Below are 20,642 nucleotides of genomic sequence, written 5' to 3' on the forward strand. Positions count from 1 at the left end.
ATAAATAAAAGTACTGACAAAATTAAAGTAACATATTTTGCAAGTACAGTATTTGTCAGTACTACATTAGTGGCTTACGTGCATTACCTGTACATGTATCTGCACACATTAGCAGCAATTTTACGCACATTATAAAATTAAGTTGTTAACTACTGTTGGTGCCATTGGATTATCTATAGACATCAAATGTGTAAATATTGCAAACTGTTAAAATCTTTCTTCAAAATGGGCAAATATTATCTTAGATCAAATGAGCTATCTTGGTTTTTAATTCTAGCTTCTCAAATAACAGAGATTAGTTAAAAACATCACAAACTGTAAGCCTCAATCATGATACTGAAGCTTAGTTGTTACTGTACTGTACAGTATGTGTTTAAAAGATACGAATAGCTAATGTCAAGCATGAGACATTAGACAAAGCTGGGGTTTTTAAGCAGGAAACAACATGAACATCCTCAGATGTCGACTATTACCATGAACACACACTCTACCATGTACGCATACCTTTTCTCTACAAAGGTCTTCAAAACAAAGACTGTCCCCTCTACAGAAACAGATGATTCCTATATACCATTGTAATCTCAACAAAATGTTCTACTTTACAGTCAATGGAAATAAGACATTTGTAATGCCTTTTACACAATATACAGTAGTCTGTTTAAAATGTGTTTTTGCTCATTCAGAAAAAGGTTATAATAATCAGATATCAGATAGATAAGTCATCTGAAGGTTTTGCTTGATGTGAATCCATCAGCCGAGTCGTGGTGATACCTACTCAGAGTACTAGGGCCCTCTGGGCACAGCAGGGGGTATTGGAGCTGAGGTACATCCTGGCCTGTTCAGTCAAGGTCATCTGGTCATCAGTCTTCCCAAATACCACTGCCTCCCACTCACCATTCAACTGCAGGAGGAGCACACACAAACACTAGTTTGAAACACACAAACACTAGTTTGAAACACACAAGCACTAGTTTGAAACACACAAACACTAGTTTGAAACACATAAACACTACTTTGAAACACAAGCACTAGTTTGAAACACACCAACACTAGTTTGAAACACACACGCACTAGTTTGAAACACACAAACACTAGTCAAACACTGCTGAAAGTCACCGACTTTGAAGGAAACTAGGATCTAAGAGTTTGGGATAGCGGAAGCCTGTGGTTGAGACCAACCACGTAGCCAATTAGCCTTTCAATTCCACTCAATTTTTTCTCTACCCAAATCTGAAAAGGTTTAGTGTAAAAAAAACATAACAATTTGCAGACTTTCCAAAACATCTATCCGACCGCACTCACCTCTGATTGGCTGAGGCCGCTGCACACTGAGCCTGGGTAGTGTAGTTTCTGAGAGGTCATGAGAAGGGCGGGATTAGTATTGTGGCCCTCCCTCCTGAGGGCGATGGAGAGGGCCTGGTGGGGCAGGTAAAAGCAGCCCTCCGGTCTCTCTGCTTCAGGGGAGCTCCCCAGCTCCTCACAGCCCAGGATGGAGCTCCTCAGGGGGGCACCGCTGAGGAGGCTCTCCCCCTGGATCTGGAGGACGAGCACAGTGGAAGAGGCCGGGTTTGACTCTGAGAAGTATTTCTTTCTCCCTGACTTTTTATAACCCTCTTCTCCTCCAGCACATTTTAAATGTCCCTGGGAGTAGAGTTGAGCGTTGGACTCGGGACTCTCCTTGTTCCAGCACTCCTAACTCAGACACATCCACACTAATACATTTTTGTTTTAAAATGCATAACTTTAGCTACGTTTATGCCTCGTGTTCACACTACACGGCATTTTCAAACCTAAGACTGAGACTTTTGAGAACGCTGTTGACCCCGTTTTAGTTTGAAAACTCCGGGAATGTGTTTTAGTCTGGACATTGACATCAATGCTATTATTATAACTAATGTCAACTTAGGGTTAAGTTACTGAAAAGTTTAATGCTATTATTTTAGTAGCTACATCATGACCTACTGTATGTTAGAAACACGCAATGTGAAACACACAGTGTTGTGGCTGACTTTCTTATTTCAGGGTGCAAAGTTATACACATTTACAATATTCTCTAATAATTACTGTGGAAAGTTCTGATACCTCATGTTTCCAGTAGCAATCTTCCGTTTGTGAGTCTTCATGAAGGAGTATCTCCACCCCTGCCTCCTCCTCACTGAAGTCTTCTCTGATGTCCTTTTCCAAGCTGACTGACTGGGGCTGCATATAACACAACACACACAACTACTATGACGGAAGCTAGCATGACCAAACAAGTGCAAACAAATGCATGCACACGCCTGGTAGTGACACACACACACACACACACACACACACACAGACACAGAAACAATTAGAAAGCCAAACACACCCAACCTAATTTGCTGTAATACACTAAGTAGGCATCGGGGACAGCATCCAAATAGGGGATTTCGAAAGAAGTCCTTCGGGTGTCATTAGAAATACCATCATCTTCAGTGGGCCTCGTGTTCTGTTCTGTGAGGTCATGGAGTTCTTGAAGGGCGTTGGAGTCAGTGGTGAGAGAAGCATGATGGCTTTTTGCACCTTTGGGGTCCTGAACCTGGGTGGCAGAGACAGTGCCTGGTAAATTGGTGAAAGAGCACCGTAGAACTCGCCAAGACGCGGTTGTTCATGAGATTCTTACAAAAGTTTATTCTGGAGTGGTGTGGTTGTGTTGACATGTCTGTGACGGCACACTGGGGTTGATGTGAGTGCAGGGTCGTCCAGATTCAAGTCATCCCCTCCGCACGCGTTGAGAAACTGCAGAGACAAAGAGGAAACACTGAACAGTTTAGCATCGTTTCTTGATAGATACAGTAACAATGCATCTGCTAGAGCCTGTCGTTTGAACAGTCCCACGGTGTAATACAATTGCGAGACCTGTATGCTATTGATTACCTCCGCCCCAGCAACAGCGCAGGGTGATACAGTAGGTAATGTTTTAGGTGCCGTGAATGCGTGCGTGCGTGTGTTTGTCTGATAGGAGGATTACGCAAAAACTACAGGACCACTTCTCCCGAAACTCGGTCTAAGGGTATAGCATGGTCCAACTTAGAACCCATACAATTTTGGAGAGGAAACGAATCACGGGCGGTTCCATGAGGCGCCCAAACATGGCCAGCCATTCACCACCATTCATTTTGTAGACCAGATTTATTCTAAAACTACCAGACTGATTTTCACGAAACTCGTGGAGGGGTGTAGCCTGGGTAAAATAACAACCCATTAAATTCTGGAGCGGATCCGAATAACGGGGCAGGTCCACAAGCCGCCGAAGCACGGCCGGGCCGGCCATTCACCTCCATTACTTTTTTGGACTAGGATTACGCTAAAACTGCTAGACCACTTTTCATGAAACTCGGTGAAGGGGTGTACCATGAGTAGGGGTGTAACGGTACGAAAACATCACGGTTCGGTACGTACCTCGGTACGGACATCTCGGTTCGGTTCGGTTCGAGCGGCGCGCCGGCGCTACTCTTCTATTCTTTGAAAATGAACTTGAATCAATCTTTTTAATATCATTTTATTTACATACAGCAATACCTTTCAGGCTGCATCAATACCCCCCCAGAAGAAAAAAACCCAACAACAACAACATAACAAAACAAAAAAACAATGTTGACCAGTGGAATAGCCTACAATGCTGTGTCAAGTAACTTTGCTGTTTCTTTTTCTTTTAAGTGTTTCCCCCTCATTCATACCCCATTTACCCCACTTCACTCAACCTTCATATTTTTGGCCAGAAAAATGTCAACACTGTCAGCAGACAGGGAAGAGCTGCTGGCAGTGACGATGTCCCCAGCAGTAGAAAATGAAATAAAAACGAATAGCCTACTTAAAAATATGTTTTTTAATCACTTATTTAAAACAAATTAAATGCAATATAAATTTAAACTAAATAAATTAAAATCTTTACTAAAAAATAATTCTGCCTTTTTTCCCACAGAGATATAGGCCTAGACTGTGTGCAAACGTGCGTGTACAAACGAGCGCGTGCTGTGTGCAGCTTCAGAGTTTCATTTCTCTCATTGCAAGGACTATAGCCTACATTGGGACCTCCGTGATATATAAATTATTCCCTTAGCCTACCTGTGTTTCATTACGGTGCATTAGGCTAAGGCAAACTAACAGAATTAATAGTTTTACCAGGAGGACGGTAATGAGGACGACTGAATATCAACGCGAGCCCACTGAAAAATGTGAGTTGTGCGCTGATATGATGACACTGCTCGTAGGCTACTCGTTTCCAAATCACAGACAGGTCGCACGGGACTGTAGCCTATATCAAATGACTTATGTGCTCGGCAAAATATGGTAGGCCTAAGTAACTTGCGGTACAATTAGATGGGAGATAGATTACAAAGGTCCCCATGTATAGCCTATTTCGCTGTGTGAGCGAGCCGAACTGAGGGGGGGGAGGGGGGGGGCGCACACGCGTGTGAAAACGAGACTCGTTTTCACAGTGACAGAAGCGATGGCAGAGAGAGTGAAAGGTTCAAAGTGTGTCTCTATTTCACAAGAGTCGATTAAGAAACAGCCCATTGTCACAACTGTGACAAATATTTTGCGTCAGTCTACTGAAAGGGATCTGCTCGAATGATCTGTCGGGTCGCTCGGCACATGACTGTACCGTTCGGTTCGCTCGGCACATGTCTGTACCGTACCGAAAGCCCCGTACCGTACGGTACAAATACATGTATCGTTACACCCCTAACCATGGGTCAATTTAGAACCCATTCAATTTTGGTGTGCACAGAGCCACGAAATACATTCAGGGGCGTAGGTCTGTGCTCTCTGAGCACCATTTCTAGTTGTGATTATTTTACCTGAGACATGATTGCCCCCCTGTGTGCAAAACCAAATCCCACAATACAATCAATCGCCCCACATCGTCATCCATAAACAGTTCAAACACAAACTATTCACTAGACTGTTGGAAAAAAGGAACCCAAAAACAAAATCTTACCTGGGATGGCGAGAAGGGCAGCACTTTAACAGGGGTGCTCTTTGGGGAGGAGGCACTGCTGTCCAAAAAGGAGGTGCTGTTACACTCGCAGGCGGGCGACTGCTCCCCACTCTGCTCCTCCCCCCTCCTCCCAGTCTTCAGGAAAGAAGGTGGCGTGCGTGACAGGGCAGCACCAGAGTAGTTCTTGCTGAGGTCCGACATGTCCAGATCATCGTCAAAGTGATAGCTGCCTTCCTCTCCCTGTATGCCAGTGGAAAGGTGAATGTCTTCAGTTTTCAGGGGCGAGGCCATTTCTCTTAGACCAAAGTTGGCTACCAAGCTCCAAGCCACCGGGTCCTATAATGTAGAGCAGTGAGGTAGAATGGGTTAGAAAGTAATCACTGTGGAAAAACCTACCATCTCTGACCTAGACCCTTGTAAAGATATGTTAAGACTATACATTGTGACATCCTCCCTGGGGGCGGGCGGCGGTCACTTGGCCCCGCCGTGCGTAAGCGTCCGTTTCAGCACCATGGACAGTACACCCCAGTTGAAACAGCCGGAGAGGCCAAACCAGACCCCGTCAGCACCATGGACAGCGGGGACAGGTGATAGACAAGGTTTACAGGCCCCTTCTGGTTGCCCAGGCAACCCTACTCCCCAGCTGCACTGAGGTGCATTGACCCTTCTTTTAAAAAAACAAATAAAGAAATAAACATAATCAGGCCTGGCCAGCGAAGACACCAGCTGCAGCTCATCTACTAACAAGCCCACTAGCTGCTAAAAGCCTGGCTGAGGAGAAGCTCAGTAGTCTTTGGACTCCATGAGTATTGAACGGTGTGCTGCTGACCTAGTGCTCTGCTTTTGTCACTCCGAGGCCCCCTGCGGTCGATCAACGCGGTCACGGCTCTTCTCTGTCCTGGCCCCGCTGTGGTGGAACGAACTGCCCACTGACGTCAGGACAGGAGAGTCGCTGCCCATCTTTCGTCGCAGGTTCAAAACTCATCTCTTCAAGAAGTACTACAACGATCCTCCCTCTTAAGCACGTATTGTATTTTAGATTGCTATTCTTGCACTTTGCCTTCAGCACTAGATTATGCTTTTAGTCACTTGTTTTAGAAAGGACTTGTGAGTTCTAGTGAGTAGTAGTACATTGGGTTTTTCTACATTAAATGCAATTATTGTTAGTCGCTTTGGATAATAGTGTCTGCTAAATGACTGTAATGTAATGTAATGTTGTCTCGACCCCACTATTTCTTTATCTCTATATTTTCTTGTCGTCTTCAGGAGCCGTCCCCCTCGACACCTCCCCGCCATTCGCCACTGGGGCAACGAGAGCCCAACTAGGCTGAAGAACATTTTTTCTGTTTGAATTTTTGGCTTTTGAGTTATTTCAAATAAGAGCTCCCAGACTGACTGTGCTTTGCTGTGTTCCATGTGTAAGAAATTTCACACAGGAGCAAAAATGGAGCCATCATCTTCTACAGCCAACCTATTCAGCTCTTGGACCTCTCTAGCCACCCCTAATCTGACGAAGAAGAACAAACAGCACCCCCGATGACAGCTTAGCACAGCATTGCAAGTTGCTTAGGTATCCTATGGCAAGTCTACAAGCTTAATAGTGAAAATGTTGTATTGTAACTACATAACAAGTGCAGCTAACCGAATCAATGAGCTCCAGCGTCTCCTGGAACTCGGGGATGGTCTGAAGGGATGAGAGCACGGCGCTGGCCTCCAGGACCAGATACTTGGTGGGGGAACTAGGGGTGTAGATGGAGTAACAGTGATGCTGATGCTGGTGATGACTTTCTGTTCTGTGGTGCTGGTGATTTTGATGGTGGGGCTTCTCCATACTCTGGTCCTCCAGGCTGCCCAGAGGGCTGTTGGTCAGGCCGTCCTCCGTCAGACTGCTGCTGGACCAGCTGGAGTAGCCGTCCGCGTGCTGTGGTGGAGGAGAGGAGAGTAGAGTAGAGTGGAGTAGAGTAGAGTAGAGTAGAGTAGAGTAGAGTAGAGTAGAGTAGAGTAGAGTAGAGTAGAGTAGAGTAGAGTAGAGTAGAGTAGAGTAGAGTAGAGTGGAGTGGAGTGGAGTGGAGTGGAGTGGAGTGGAGTGGAGTGGAGTGGAGTAGAGTAGAGCCGAGCCAAATTGAGATGAGTTGAGTCTAGTAAAGTTAGAAGAATTGACCAGGATGGACAAGTTGAGAGAGAGGATAGTCCACTCACCTGGACAGAGACAGAGGACTCTGGGATACTGTCCACCTGGCCGTCCAACAAGCCTGACATCTGCAGAGACACAAAAAAAACTAAAAACATGGAAATTTAAAAAATAAATAAAAACAAAGATCTACAGTATGAGCCATCTAAAATCTAGGGTTAGATTTGTCAAATGTCCATACATCTACACCATACTTTACATTAATAAGAATAAAACTTGAAAATGTGAAGAAACACATTGGAATGAAGCATATATGTATAATTAATCAACCAATCAATTAATGAATCTATCAGTCAGTCAATCAATCACTCACCTCAGTGGGGACAGTCATGACAAAGTGGCCCTGGCTCCTCAGATGGTCCATGGAGGAGCTGCAGGGCTTGCGTCTTCTCCTGACGGGGGGCTTGGTGCTTTTATAGACCTGGGTAGGAGGGCGGTCCTGGAGGTAGCCCTCATGCTCCACCCTCCTCTTCATGGTCGAGTTCCAGTGGTTCTTTATGGAGTTGTCTGTCCTATGGAAGAATAGGGGAGACAGAAAGGTTTGCTCAATATGATTTTACTGTTTGTATAGTACAGTAGAAATTCCACTACATTTGTATAACCAGTAAAAGCTCAAGGTGAAAGACACACTGTGACGCATGCCAAGTGTGCATACCAAAACATTTCCTTATATGGCCAGTTTCCTTTATTGACTATATACCTATATTGCCATACAGTATATTGCATCATCAGACTGACGAGTGACAGGAGTACAGGATTGTTGGACACATCTTGAGCCGATCCTTCAATAAAAATGATCTTCAACGATGATCCTCACTACTCTCTGATTAGGCCACGCCCTTACCTGCCAGGCAGCAGTTTAGAGATCTCTGCCCAGCGGTTGCCTAGTCGTCTGTGAGCCTCATAGATGATCCTGTCCTCCTCCTGTGTCCAGGGCGATTTCTTCACCTCTGGGTTAAGGTGGTTGTGCCAGCGCTCCCGGCACTGCTTGCCAATCCGCCCGCGCAGGTGTTTGGCCACAATTGACCAGCGCTTGGGACCATACTTGTGTACTAAGAAGATAACCTGCATAGGGAAAAGTTCAGATCGTGTGTAAGCAATAACCTAATTGGCATTCCATTATATATCTTAGCCATCTTATCCATCCCTTCTTCTTTTTTTGTTAAAATCAGTGAGCAACTCTAAAGTGAACCACTCTGTGTACAGAGAAGAAGACAGTTAGGAAACAGTGCACACTGTCAAAGAAAAACAGCGGTCCCCACCCTCTCGTCCTCCTCCTTGGACCATGGCCCTTTCACCAGCTCAGGGTTGAGAACTTTCTGCCATCGATGCTGACACTCCACATCTGTTCTTTTCTAAAGTAGAGATCCAAAGAAGAGTTTGGGGGTATATTTGTCAAAAGCCAACTCAATGTACTGTAATAATTGTGTATCATCTCATTAAACTGATGGTGCTTGGTAAGTTTGCCAAAGCATGTCACTCGAAAGCTTACCTTGAAATGCTTGCCTAGAAACATCCAGTTATCTGTGCCATAATGTTCAACTAGCCTCTTCAGCTTCGCATCCTTGTAATGAAAAGGGGAAAAAAGACCAACAACTATTTTCTCAAATATCTTTTGAGAAAACACCACAAACATATGACGTTCTACATTTTACAGAACATTTTGACATCATCACTTCTAGGGATCAATTACCTCATCCCTGGACCACTTCACCTTCTGCAACAACTTTTTGGGATATTCTAGCTCCATGCATTCATGGCCTGAGCATTTTGTATGGTCCTCCGCGACATGGCTAAAGAAGGGCAAGGAGGTGAAACATTAATCAGAGTATGTTTACAGATAGAAGAGCATTTCATCCAGCAACAGGCTACAGTAGTGTTGCAAATCATGGTCTGTTTGACGTTGTTTTAGGACAGGGCCCTACAGGTGTGCGACAGGTGGATGTCTGTTGCCTGGCAACATTGCTGCCACAGGTCAGAACCATACAGGTGGATCTAGTCATCAGTGCAGATCAGAATGTCAAATCGTTACAATCCGTTGGAGTGGGCTGGACCCAGGCCAGATCAGTGCATAAAGCACCTACAGGACCTCTAAGTATTGGTAACATAGGTAACATAAGCCACATCCTCAACAATAGCAGGCTGAAATCCACAAAGAAAAGTAACTACTTGTAAAGCACTTACTGTAGCGTTAGCAAACTTACCAATTTCTTCGACTTCTTGTACTGGCCATGGTCATCAACAATTTGGGGGGTTAGTTACAGTTGTAGCTAGTTAACTTAGCTTGCAAGTTGAGGAACCACTCAAGTTATACAGTATCATCTAAGTTAGTAAGTGGCAGCAAAAGAACACAAACAGAGCATTGTGTGTTTGATTAAATGTTACATTTGTGAGCTAGGTAACAACGAGATCACATATCTTTAGCTAAGAAAGACCGACAGTAGCTAGGTAGCTAGCTAACACCCGGCTACATGCAGCTAGCTAGCCTCAATTTAGCTAAGCTAGCAGAACTTTTGCTAACAAAGTTATCTAGCTCTGATTAAACTATGAAATTACATGTCTTAGTAGGTTATGTAGTTGAAGTCTTGTATTTGAAGTATGACTAAAATCGGATTAAAGGCTGAATGAGCTGTGTAGTTAGACGTAATACATCATCTTTTTACATTGGGCTACTGAGCGACATGTCAGCAGCTGATCATCCATCCCTCTCACGCGCCCATCCCGATCACGCGCCCATGATGGTGCGTTCGTTTGTGGTCGGAGGTGGCAAGTCGCAAGTGGCAAAATACCTACCTCCGACCTGTGTGCATTCGAGCTATATACCATTATATCACAGTTACCTAGTTATATCTAGTGCATTCGAGCAACTGGGGGCTGAGAAACATATCCGAATTTGCGACGAAGAAGTGCGAGTTCATGCGGTGTTTTATTTAATCATTCCTAGTAGCAAGTCGCAATTTGCCACCTCCCAGTTAACGAATGCACCATTACTCCCCAAAGCCTGTTCACGCGGACCTGGTTCTGATTCCTTATGACAGGCAGATTAGTCCGTCTCAAAATTACCCTCTGTTCATAGTAGCCTGTATTTTCAGAGTTACACTGCTGCCTGGAGTTGACAGTATTTGCGGCTTCTTCTTCTAGATGTAGGATAACAATTTGGATATGGCCTCCTTGGATACGACTAGGTTTCATTATAGGCTTTGGTTCCAATGTTGAGAGAGAAATTAACTAATATTTGTGTTATATTCTAGGCTGCCATCACCGTGTAACTTGATATGTCTTTCTTTTTTAATCTTTAATTGTTAGATTACATCTATATTTATGTAATGTAGGCTAGGCTATTGTGTTGTAGGCTATGTGTCTGTAATTCCTGTTCTTCTTGGTCTCTTGCAAAATAGATTTTACATCTCAATGAGACTTAACCTGGTTAAATAAAGGTTAAGACATGACTATCGGCTACAGCCAATTGTAAATTTATTTGCATTTGCTTTAGGCCTACCACAGCAGCTAATCCGGCAGTTTGTCCAGATGGAAATGGAACATTCGTCTACCTGCGCTGGGATTCTATCTGAAACTGTCTTTATGAGGTCACAACAGCGATGATCTAACGTTAGGTCCGAGGGTCGTCCGATGTTCACAACTGGACATCCATCGAGAAGAGAAGGTAGGCTAAACGCAAGCGTAGCCTAATGAGAAGGATGTCGAAATAATCCTGCGCATTATAAAGCCAAGGCTTATCACATGCTAGTACTAGCCTACTTGTTTAGAGTAGGACACATTATTCATAAGAACACAAGAGTGATGAGCCATTGGCACCTTTTTTCAAATCATAATATCTCGTATATGAGATACGAGATATTATGATTTGAAAAAAAATGCCAATGGCTCATCACTCTTGTGTTCTTATGAATTATGTGTCCTACTCTATATTGTCCACCACCTATTGGCTATGCAACTGCCTATCTAGGCTAAATATCCCCTGGCCGGCTGCCGGTGATGAGCTGTGGTGCTGAATTGACTGGGCCTCCGCAAGCGCAGGTAAGGATCATGCTCGGGAAGAACGTGGCCCAATGCATAAACTTAAACGCATAACACCCTGCAGCCCACAAGCTCGTTTGCATAAAAACTGAGATTCGAGCATTGGTCTTATTATTACTTGCAGGCCTCGTCCGAGGAGGACCTATAGAGAGAGAGAGAGAGAGAGGCCTAATGTTATGAGACTATTAATTCCTGTTTTAATGTTGTCCTGTGTTTGATAATTCTATATAGCCCAATACCTAACTGTATATAACTTAATGAATTTAGATATTTTCCTTAGCCTACTTTACGAGGCCTCTGCTACAAAAGAGCCTCGTTAAATTAGGTTATAGCCCTATTAATATAAGAAAAACAGTCTTTTGGGATGAAAAGGATTTACCTGAATGAACAATGGGGGTTATGGAACATGATATCGGTAGCCTATAGGTTAATGTTTTTTTCACCCCGGTTTCAGTGAAGACCCCTCATTTGACCCGTGGAAGTCGGGTTTTTTTATGATGTCGTTGGTGACACACCTGATCTTCTTGGTTGCAAAATAGCCTAGGCAGGCAAACTGTTGAGTAGCCTACTAGCCAGTGTATTAGTTAATTTGGGAATAGTCTACTGTATCAGTTATTTGGGGAACAACTGAGGTTAGTTAACCGATCAGTATAACTGACCAAGATAACTGAATCTTGACTTGACGGTGATTTAACAACTTACAGTTGTTTTGGGACGTTTATCTCGCCCCCAAAGCATTGTTTCTGCCATATAAATTATATAGCTTTATGGACACTGACACAAGAATCAGAATCAGAAAAAAACACATCACTGAGGAGTATGTCTGTGCAGGTTGTGAGGGACAATAGCCTCAGAGAAAGAATGGAGAAACAGGAGAAGAAGGGAGAGCCTATGGTTCAAAAGAAGGAGACAGATAGGACTGCCCAGGTACAGTAAGATGTCATGGAAGAAGATATAAGCTGTGATATTGTACATATAAACTCATATAGAATTATACCTTATACATGTCCTGCACATTTTAGCTTTGATATTGTACAAAGACTCATACAGAACGACATCTTATACATGTACATTTTTTATTTTATTCTTTCAGGCAAAGAGAAAGACGACTGGTGCCAAAAAGACCCCCTTCAAGCTTGACACTGACTCAGATGAGGGTCAGAGATTTTTCAATGCTCAGTATAAATTGCTTCTCTCTCTCTCTATTACACTGACTATGTTGTCAGTTTGCGTATTTTAGCAGCTTGATAATGATTGATCCATGTCTTTTAGCCCCCTGTGTGCCCCCTGGAACCAAGACTAAGAGGGACAGGTTTGACAACAGGAAGTATGTTCTGGACCTCCTGGAGGAGAAGGTTCTGAGGAGCTCTCCTTCCCACTCAGAGGCAGAGGATGACATATGTTACCCTGCCCTCATCCAGTTCATGAGGACCCTGACAGATGAGTATGTTTCATATCTACCACTGGCCTTTACTGTATGTCACATACCAAATTTAAAGCATGCAAACATCTGAAAATGTCTCCTTGTTCTTTTTACAGACAATGGACACTTATAAGGCAGAACATGATGGACCCGGTCAGTTTATTATTTTCTAATTTGCTTAAAACCTGACACGTGCAGTCATCAGTTTAGTTGAATATGTATATCTTTCATCACTGCCTTACAACAAACACTCTCTCCACTGTTGAACAAAGGCCAGCAAGGCTAAGCTGATGAAGATGTGCCAGAGGATAGTGAAAGTCATCTCAGAGATGGTCTTCAGGCTCTTGGTTCCAGCTATCCTCCTGGAGCTGGAGGACTCTGGGTCAGGAAGTGCCTCCTACACTGCCAGGCAGGAGGAGGCAGCTGGATCTACCCAGAAAGAACTGGATGACCTGACCAAGGAGTACAGCTACTTGAAAAGGGAGGCAGGAGCCTCAGCTGCATCCTCCAAGAGGTAAGTTCACAACTAAGCTAAAACATTAGTGGTGACTGCATGTAGGCTGGTGGGGATGATACAGCTTGCACCAAGCAGTTATTTTATTAATTGCCAACAACCTAAGTCCACCCAGTGTCCTCCAAACAAACAACTGAATTAGCAGGAATATGTGATGAAACAAACAGTGGGTTTTTGGTTATATGTATGCAGACTATAATATGCTTTTGTTTAAAATATCTGACAGCGATTCAAATACACATACGTTTGTAGTCTGCTGTCAGAGATAGGAAGCATGCCATCAGGATTTTCCATGGCTGTCAGTTATATTGTTGAATTTCTAGGCTACTCTATGGTAGTAGTGAGGGGGAAACTGGACATTTAAACTTTTTTTCATTCTGTCCTCCAAACACATACAAGTAAGTTTAGTACAAGCGAAAAGCTACTGTGTAAGCAATATGAACAATACTATCAACGTCAATAACTGTATCGAACTTGAATGAAAATGTAATGTAAAAGTGCATTTGCCTCATGTGTCTCAGTATGTAGAAATGAAATATTTTTTTATTGAGTATTTTTTGTGTTCTTTGTGAAGCTCCCAAGGCTCTGTGATGAAGACGTCTATCCAAGACTATTTGAAAACCATCTTTGGAATAACGGAAGACTCAGTTATGGAGTCCTTGACTGCCAGTTCAACCTCCAGTTCACCAGAGTTGACCCGGGCAATGGTGGGCGAGGTCGTCCATGAGTTAAATGCTGGTATCTCAGTGGTGGTTGCTCATTCCCCCTCCAGTAGCTCCTTACCTGTGACAGGGTGCAGTCAGATGGTCACACAGGCCACCAAGAACATGGTGAGGGTGATCCACGACTTCTTTCAAATGTGTGGGATCACAGGCAAGCCCGTGCCAAAGACTGAGACCGCTCCCTCAGAGGCAGAGAAGGACCTAGAGATTCTCCTGGCTCCAATGACATCGGAAGTGATGACGGCAATTGCTGATTCAATAGAGAGTGTGCAGGGAAGTGGACAGGGCGTGGCAGTTTTACTACGAGAGCTTGAGCACAAGGTTCACGTCATAAGCTCTCGTAGCAGTGATGTTCTAGGCTCCTCTAAGAAAGGCGTACCCCCCAAGGCCATGATAGATGCTGGCATAAACATGGAGGTCCTGTCCAGCTCTGACTTCAGGAGGAACGCCTCCAGAGCTGTCAGTGAGGTCTTGAGAAGACAAAGCTCTTCAGGTTGTTCTCAGCATGACAATGTTACTTCAAGCCAGACCGATATGCTTGGCACTCTTACTCCTCTTCCTGCCTCCCTCTCTCTGGTCCAGGCAGAGTCAGCTGACTCTGTGATCCTACAGAGCTTTGTGCAAGATATGGAGGCTGTGGCACACCCTGTCACGTCCTCCACTCCCTTCCCCAAACCCACGACCAGTGTCGTCAGTCTGGCTGACAAAACCACACCTGAGGCCGCCGTTGATGCCGAGGCATCTAAGATTATCGAAACGTTTGTCTCTGATGTGAAAGAGATAGCGGAGGCTATTGAAGCTCATGACAGTCGGGGCCAGGTTAACGCTGACCAGCTCATAACGACCGAGAGTGACGCCGCTCAGGCCGGCCATAGTGACTTTCCTGCAGGACAGCCCAGCAGAAGACAATGGATTTTCTCTGCCACCTGGAGGCTCTACCAAAACATCCAAGAAAAACTGGCGTTCTTCCGACGAGGATCTGTGACAGGGAAAAAGAACCAAACACCACGACAGGAAGAGGAACCTGTGAAGAATGTGAAACCTGGCCTCCTCAGTGATTACCAGTCTAGTATGACTGAACTAGATGACAGTACCAGGGATGTCCTCGCTGAGATTGTGACCACTTATAAGACAGAGGTGATCAAACTGAAGTCTTCCACATCCATAGTGAGTAGATCGTCAGAGACCCTGGCTACTGGGCTTTTAGTGAATAATATCATCACACAGTTGGAGGGTTTCATCAGGTCCAGAAGTCCCTCACCCACTGAGGCAGTGACAGCACCTCAAGGATCTTACAAACCCTTGTGTGCTAGCTCTCAGGTCCCCTCTTGTGCAGGATCAAATGAACCCTCTCATACAAGCTCTCTCAGCCTCTCGCCCCAGTTGGACTTAAAACTGAGAAGCAGGGAAAGTCTGCCAATAGAGAGCCTCTCTAGTGCACAATTTCACTCCAAGGCCACAGCAGCAGTCTGCGAGGTGCTGTTGAGGTCCTCTGTTGAGTTTGACACTTTCATGTCCAGCTCTCACTATTCTCTGCAATCTACCACAGAGCCAGCCCCCACCTCTCTAGCTGTTGAATCTGAGGCATCAGAGATAGTGGACACCTTTGTATCAGACATAAGGTGCATAAGTGAGTCAGCTGGGCCTTTGGCCTCAAAAGACAAGTCTATATCTTTCCCTGTTGCCCTGAAGCTGGTGGAGAGGCTTCAGGCCAAGCTGAGGGGCTTCTACTCACGACTAATGGTACTAAGAACCATCAAGGAGCTGGATAATGTCCCACCTCAGGGAAACGAGCACCAGGAGCAGGCTGCCCAACCTCTGACGCACCCTTCTCCTGAAGTCAGCAAGAGCCAGCCTGTTCTGGCGAAAATCTGGTCATCGGAGGAAGTGATTCCTCGTCGTGGTCAAAGCGAGAGCTCTCCAACAATGGCGGCTCTTACAACACCTGAGATTAGCCAGATTCTCCTAGACACGACTACAAAGGAGGTCGTCAGGAGCATCGTGGACCTCCACAGCTCAGAAGTGTCTCAGGAGCAGTGGTCGCTTTTAGTTCAAAACAGATCAGACGAGTCCCTGGCAGTATCTGAATGTGTGAAACATATGATGGCATGCTTAGAGGACATCTCCTCTCCCAGGTCCTCGACACATTCGCTCAGTTTTTCTCCCGAGGCCATCCTGCGTGACCTTTCCTGTGAGGAGTTTCATAGCAAAGGCTCTCAGCAGGTTAAAGGAGTGCTCGCCAAGTCTATTAGCACCACCGCCAAGAGTACTGATTCTGCTGCATTGGACATCTTTAGCACCACAGTCAGCAGCATAAAGGACATTTTCCAGACCATTGGGTCTACTGGAGTCTTCAGACCAACAAACTCTGTCTTTCTCCAAGGCAGTTTCAGAGGCTCAGAGGTTTCCGTGTGCTCCTCACAATCAGCAGAGGTGACAGTCCCGGAGGTCATTCTATGGTCTGCTTCACAGACCATATATCAGACTCTGCAGAGGAAGCTGAGGAATTTCATCACCCTCCAGAAGCAGGCCTTCACTAAGAGCAGAGCAGCTTCCTGGGCTGAAGCCAAGAAAAGCCTGAGTCAGATCTTGATTGCAGTTGAGGAGGAGACACGGACATCTGAGGACCTCTTGCAGCTGCATGGCTTAGTGGGAGCCATGTTAGATCATTTAGATGAGGTTAAATTTGATGAAGACAAGGAGCCTCAAAGACCCGCCTCTGCTAAGTCTTCCACATCCAAAGGCTCGAGTTCGGAGAAGGCTCTGGAAGACACGGCATTCTCTCTTCCAGGAACCCCCACCCCCCACGAGGTCCCAGTCAACATTAGCACCATGATTGACACCACTGAGGCCACTGAGGCAAAGGTGTCACCACCAGACAGCACCAGGCAGATCATGTTACATGTGGTGAATATCATCATGGATCATGTGGACCCATTGGTGCTGCAACAGCAGCACACCTCTGGCGTGGATCCAGACACGGACTTCTGGAGGCTGGAGGAACTCACCACCCAAGGGAGGATCAGGGATCTGTCACGCGACATAATCGACCAACTGCACCGGGAGATTTCAGGGCAAAGAAGCGTCTTTCTGACGGGTTCGCTGGCAGCAGGGAGGAGTGTGTCGGACACAGGAGGAGAAGGAGTAGAGTTCAGGAAGCGGTTTGCATCAGAGCTGGTCTACAGCTTCGCAGAGGAGTCGGTGAGGCGGCTGCTGATCCCTCTCCTCCTGCCCTTTTCATCCTGGAGGCCGGACCAGAAGGATCCCAAGGATGGGACATCATCCAGCCAGAGGAGCCCCCCAATGGACACCCTGTCACGGGGTTCGGAACCCAGAGTGGAGCTGGAGCTGATGGCTCTACAGACTGATACGCAGTCAGGTGGTTGCCTTCGTCATTTAGGTCATATGTTAAATATTGCCGGTCACAAAAAAGAGGAGGGTGGCTCTGTTCAATCTGCAGCGGAGAGGCCTGCCCCTGCCAGTGAGGTTAGGAAGAAAGAGACAGGGAGATTCTTGTTCAACTTCAAGGTACAGTATACATATACATTTACATTGTTAAAATGTTGACATCAACTTTTACACACACATTAATATCTAATCAAATTGATATGCCAATGGAGCAGTCTTTCAGATGTCATTTTAGCAGAGTTGTACTAAGTTTGTTTTATAATAAAACTAGTGCCAGAAGAAAGAGGTCCAGTCCTCAGAGGCAGCAAGGGTCCATGCCAAGAAGAACAAGATGTCCATTGAAGAGCAATACTGTATCCGTGAGTACAAAGGACTCAGTAATAACCAAATTGCATCAGTATGTTAAGATCAGGGAATGTTTGAAAACAGTTATTGGGTTAGGGTTAGTAATCATATATTGAGATGTTATAAACTTTCCCTCCCTCCTCCAGCTCCTCGCCTAGTGGCCCAGAAGGATGGTAAACAGGGTCTTCCTTCATCCAGCCAGCCACAGAGGAAACCTGCCAAACGGTCTTCTCTGAGGATATTCTCCCCCATCAACAAGACTCCTGTGCAAGCCCTTCCAGGCAACCTCAAAGAACCGCAAGAAGCAGTAGATTCATCTACTCACTGATCTGTACTTGTTGGTTCAATAAATCAAAATTGCATTAATGTATTTGTTTTTGTCTTCATTCATATTTTCAGCTGTACATTCACACATTGTTCAGTCGCTTGCCGAAGCACACCATGTTGTGCTTGATGATAGCACTGCTGTCAGGTGTCACATCAGTCAATAAATAAAGCTCGATAAGCCTTTCTAATACACAGTATTTTGACTATGAGCCCTAATAGTTCACCATGACAACAAACAATTCAATATCAAGCTGTCAGCTACTGCATGTTCGACAATGCTACCATCTGGTGGACAACCAACCCTTTAACCTGCAACCTTTTCATTCTGCGGTCTTCGATTTGGTGACAGCCAGCTTCTTCATACCACCTGGATGAAGCTCCGCTCTATGGGAGATTGGCTGGGCCTTTTGCTCAGCTAACCCCTGCCTTTCGAATGCCCTCCCCGATAATCTGAGGGCACCACAGACTATGATCTACTTATTTAGAAAAGCTTTATACATGTACAAAGTGTCTGTTTTTTATTTATTTATTATTGTGCTTGTTTGTTTTCTTAGTCCAAAGGGATAAAAAACCCATTTGTGACCAGAATACAAAAAATATGAACTACATAGGCTACTATATATTATTGTTGAGTTGGAAATTAATCACACATGCAAACAGCAATGTTGTAGCTGTGGTATCTTCAGCCTTTTTATTAGCAAATGAGAGAAGTTAACAAAAAAAAGGAGAAGGAACGGAACATCTCAAGTTTCTGTACAAATCAAAGTATTCTACAATATATACTATTATAATACAACTGGTTTAAAACACATGTGAAATAGTACAGCAGTCATACAGAAGAAAAGTTCATGTTTGTTTAATCAGTGTCATCTGAGTTAGGCAAGTTTAACATCAGAAATGTGTCCATCAGCTGATTCACACGCCCATCCCTCCACTTCAGCTGTATACTCGGACCGTGTTCTCATTCATTGGTCAATTGGTCAGTTAGGGAGTATGACACCTGTCTGGTTGTCAGAAGCAGAGTAGGCAGGTTAGTCAGTCTACAAATTACCCTCATCACAGTATATTTTTGAGTTACACTGCAGGCCTGCTGGAGTTGACAGTATGGCTCCTTGTCTGTCTATAGCAGTCCATGTAGGCTAGCCTAATAGGTCATATCCGACCAAATAGCTAGGCCTACACCCACACCATCTAAATGGATCGTGTATTTGTCTACAAGATTCTGAGAGAGAAATTATGGATAGACTAATGGATTTCTTCTGGCAAGCCAAATTTAAAAAAAACGACAGTAGGTAAAAGCATAACACCCCACATCCCACAAACCTGTTTGAATTACTTTCTAAAACCACGGATCAAGGATCAGTTTTGCCTCTTAGATCATAATAGATACAAGAAAATCTGATCCCTTAGCATCATTCTTGGCATTTCTTGACCCTGATGACATAAACAGTCAGTTCAGCCATGCAGAGACCGCATGCGCATATCAACCAAATGAAAGGGAGCAGGCACGCGTGTACATGACTCAAAGTAATCACTTTTTAATTAGGTCAGTAATTGTGACCTGATTACTGAAAATTCAGATGAAATCCCTTACATTACAAGTAATCTGATTACAGTAATCCGTTACTTTGTAATCAGTTACTTCCAACACTGGCCTTATTATATCATGCTTGCAGGCCTAATGGCATGAGACTAAATTGATTCCCGTTTTAGTGTTGTTATGTGTTTGATTATTTTATGTAGACTAGCTTATTCTAGGCTATATAATGCAGTGCTAACACATAATGGCCTACCGCGTAGGCAACTTCTCTGTAACTATTTGTGCACTCTCCTGTTAGTCATGTCTCTCTTATGAAGTATCTAGCCCACGTTTACTGCTCTGTATATGTGCTTAACCAATAGACAAACATTTTCCAGGAACTTGCTTGATCGTCTCGTTGAGAGAGGTCAGGGAAGAATTTTTACAGCTCACTTTTCTGCCCCCAGGTGAAACTGTTTTTTTTTGCTTCCCTCTGGAATATATAGGGGTGGGACCTATGCCCACCCTCCCATTTCTCTCTGTAAAGGGCATTGTGTGCCTCTGTGTATGAAATGCACTATACAAATAAAGTTTGATTTGATTTGATTTTTTGATTTTTTTGGGGGGGAAAAAATCTTACGATGGCACTGCTACAAAAAAGCCTTGTTAAATTAGGTAAGTGGCCTAATAATATAGGCAAAATGCAGAATTTTGGAATGAAAAGGCTTTAACTGAATACATAATGTAGTGGAGGTTGTGAAATATGATAACACAATGGAGTCAATAGTAACCAAATTGCATCAGCAATGTTAAGATCAGAGAACGTTTGAAACCAATTCTAATATATTGAGATGTTATAGACTTTCTCTCCCTCCTAAAGCACCTTGCCTCGTGGCCCAGAAGGATGTTAGTCTTCCCTCATCCAGCCAGCCACAGGAGAAACCTGCCAAACGGTCTTTCCTGATATTGCTGTGCAAGCCCTTCAAGGCAAGAACAGCAAGAAACAGTAGATTTCGTCTATTTACTGATGTGTGCTGGTTTGTTCAATAAATAAAACATGCATTCATGCATTTGTTTTTGTCTTATTTATAATCTTAATCTAATTTCATGTTTTCAGCAGTATATTTATAGTGTGATGTACACAGATGTGTGTTCACAGTCGCTTGCTGAAACACACCATGTTGTGCTT

General features: G+C 44.4%; 1 protein-coding gene across 1 annotated transcript; it reads right to left on the minus strand.

Annotated features, from left to right (window-relative positions):
* Nucleotides 1-775: 775 nt before the first annotated feature.
* Nucleotides 776-8,907, minus strand: LOC311325484 (myb-related protein A-like; the record flags this gene model as incomplete). Its single annotated transcript, XM_084458198.1, has 12 exons — nucleotides 776-901; nucleotides 1,303-1,536; nucleotides 2,446-2,560; nucleotides 2,645-2,760; nucleotides 4,967-5,302; nucleotides 6,609-6,887; nucleotides 7,166-7,225; nucleotides 7,471-7,669; nucleotides 8,002-8,222; nucleotides 8,420-8,512; nucleotides 8,650-8,721; nucleotides 8,851-8,907. The coding sequence occupies 12 exons, from the start codon at nucleotides 8,905-8,907 to the stop codon at nucleotides 776-778; spliced, it is 1,908 nt and encodes a 635-aa protein (XP_084314324.1).
* Nucleotides 8,908-20,642: the final 11,735 nt, after the last annotated feature.

Source organism: Borostomias antarcticus (assembly GCF_949987555.1).
Source record: "Borostomias antarcticus genome assembly, chromosome: 24".
Classification (NCBI taxonomy): Eukaryota; Metazoa; Chordata; class Actinopteri; order Stomiiformes; family Stomiidae; genus Borostomias; species Borostomias antarcticus.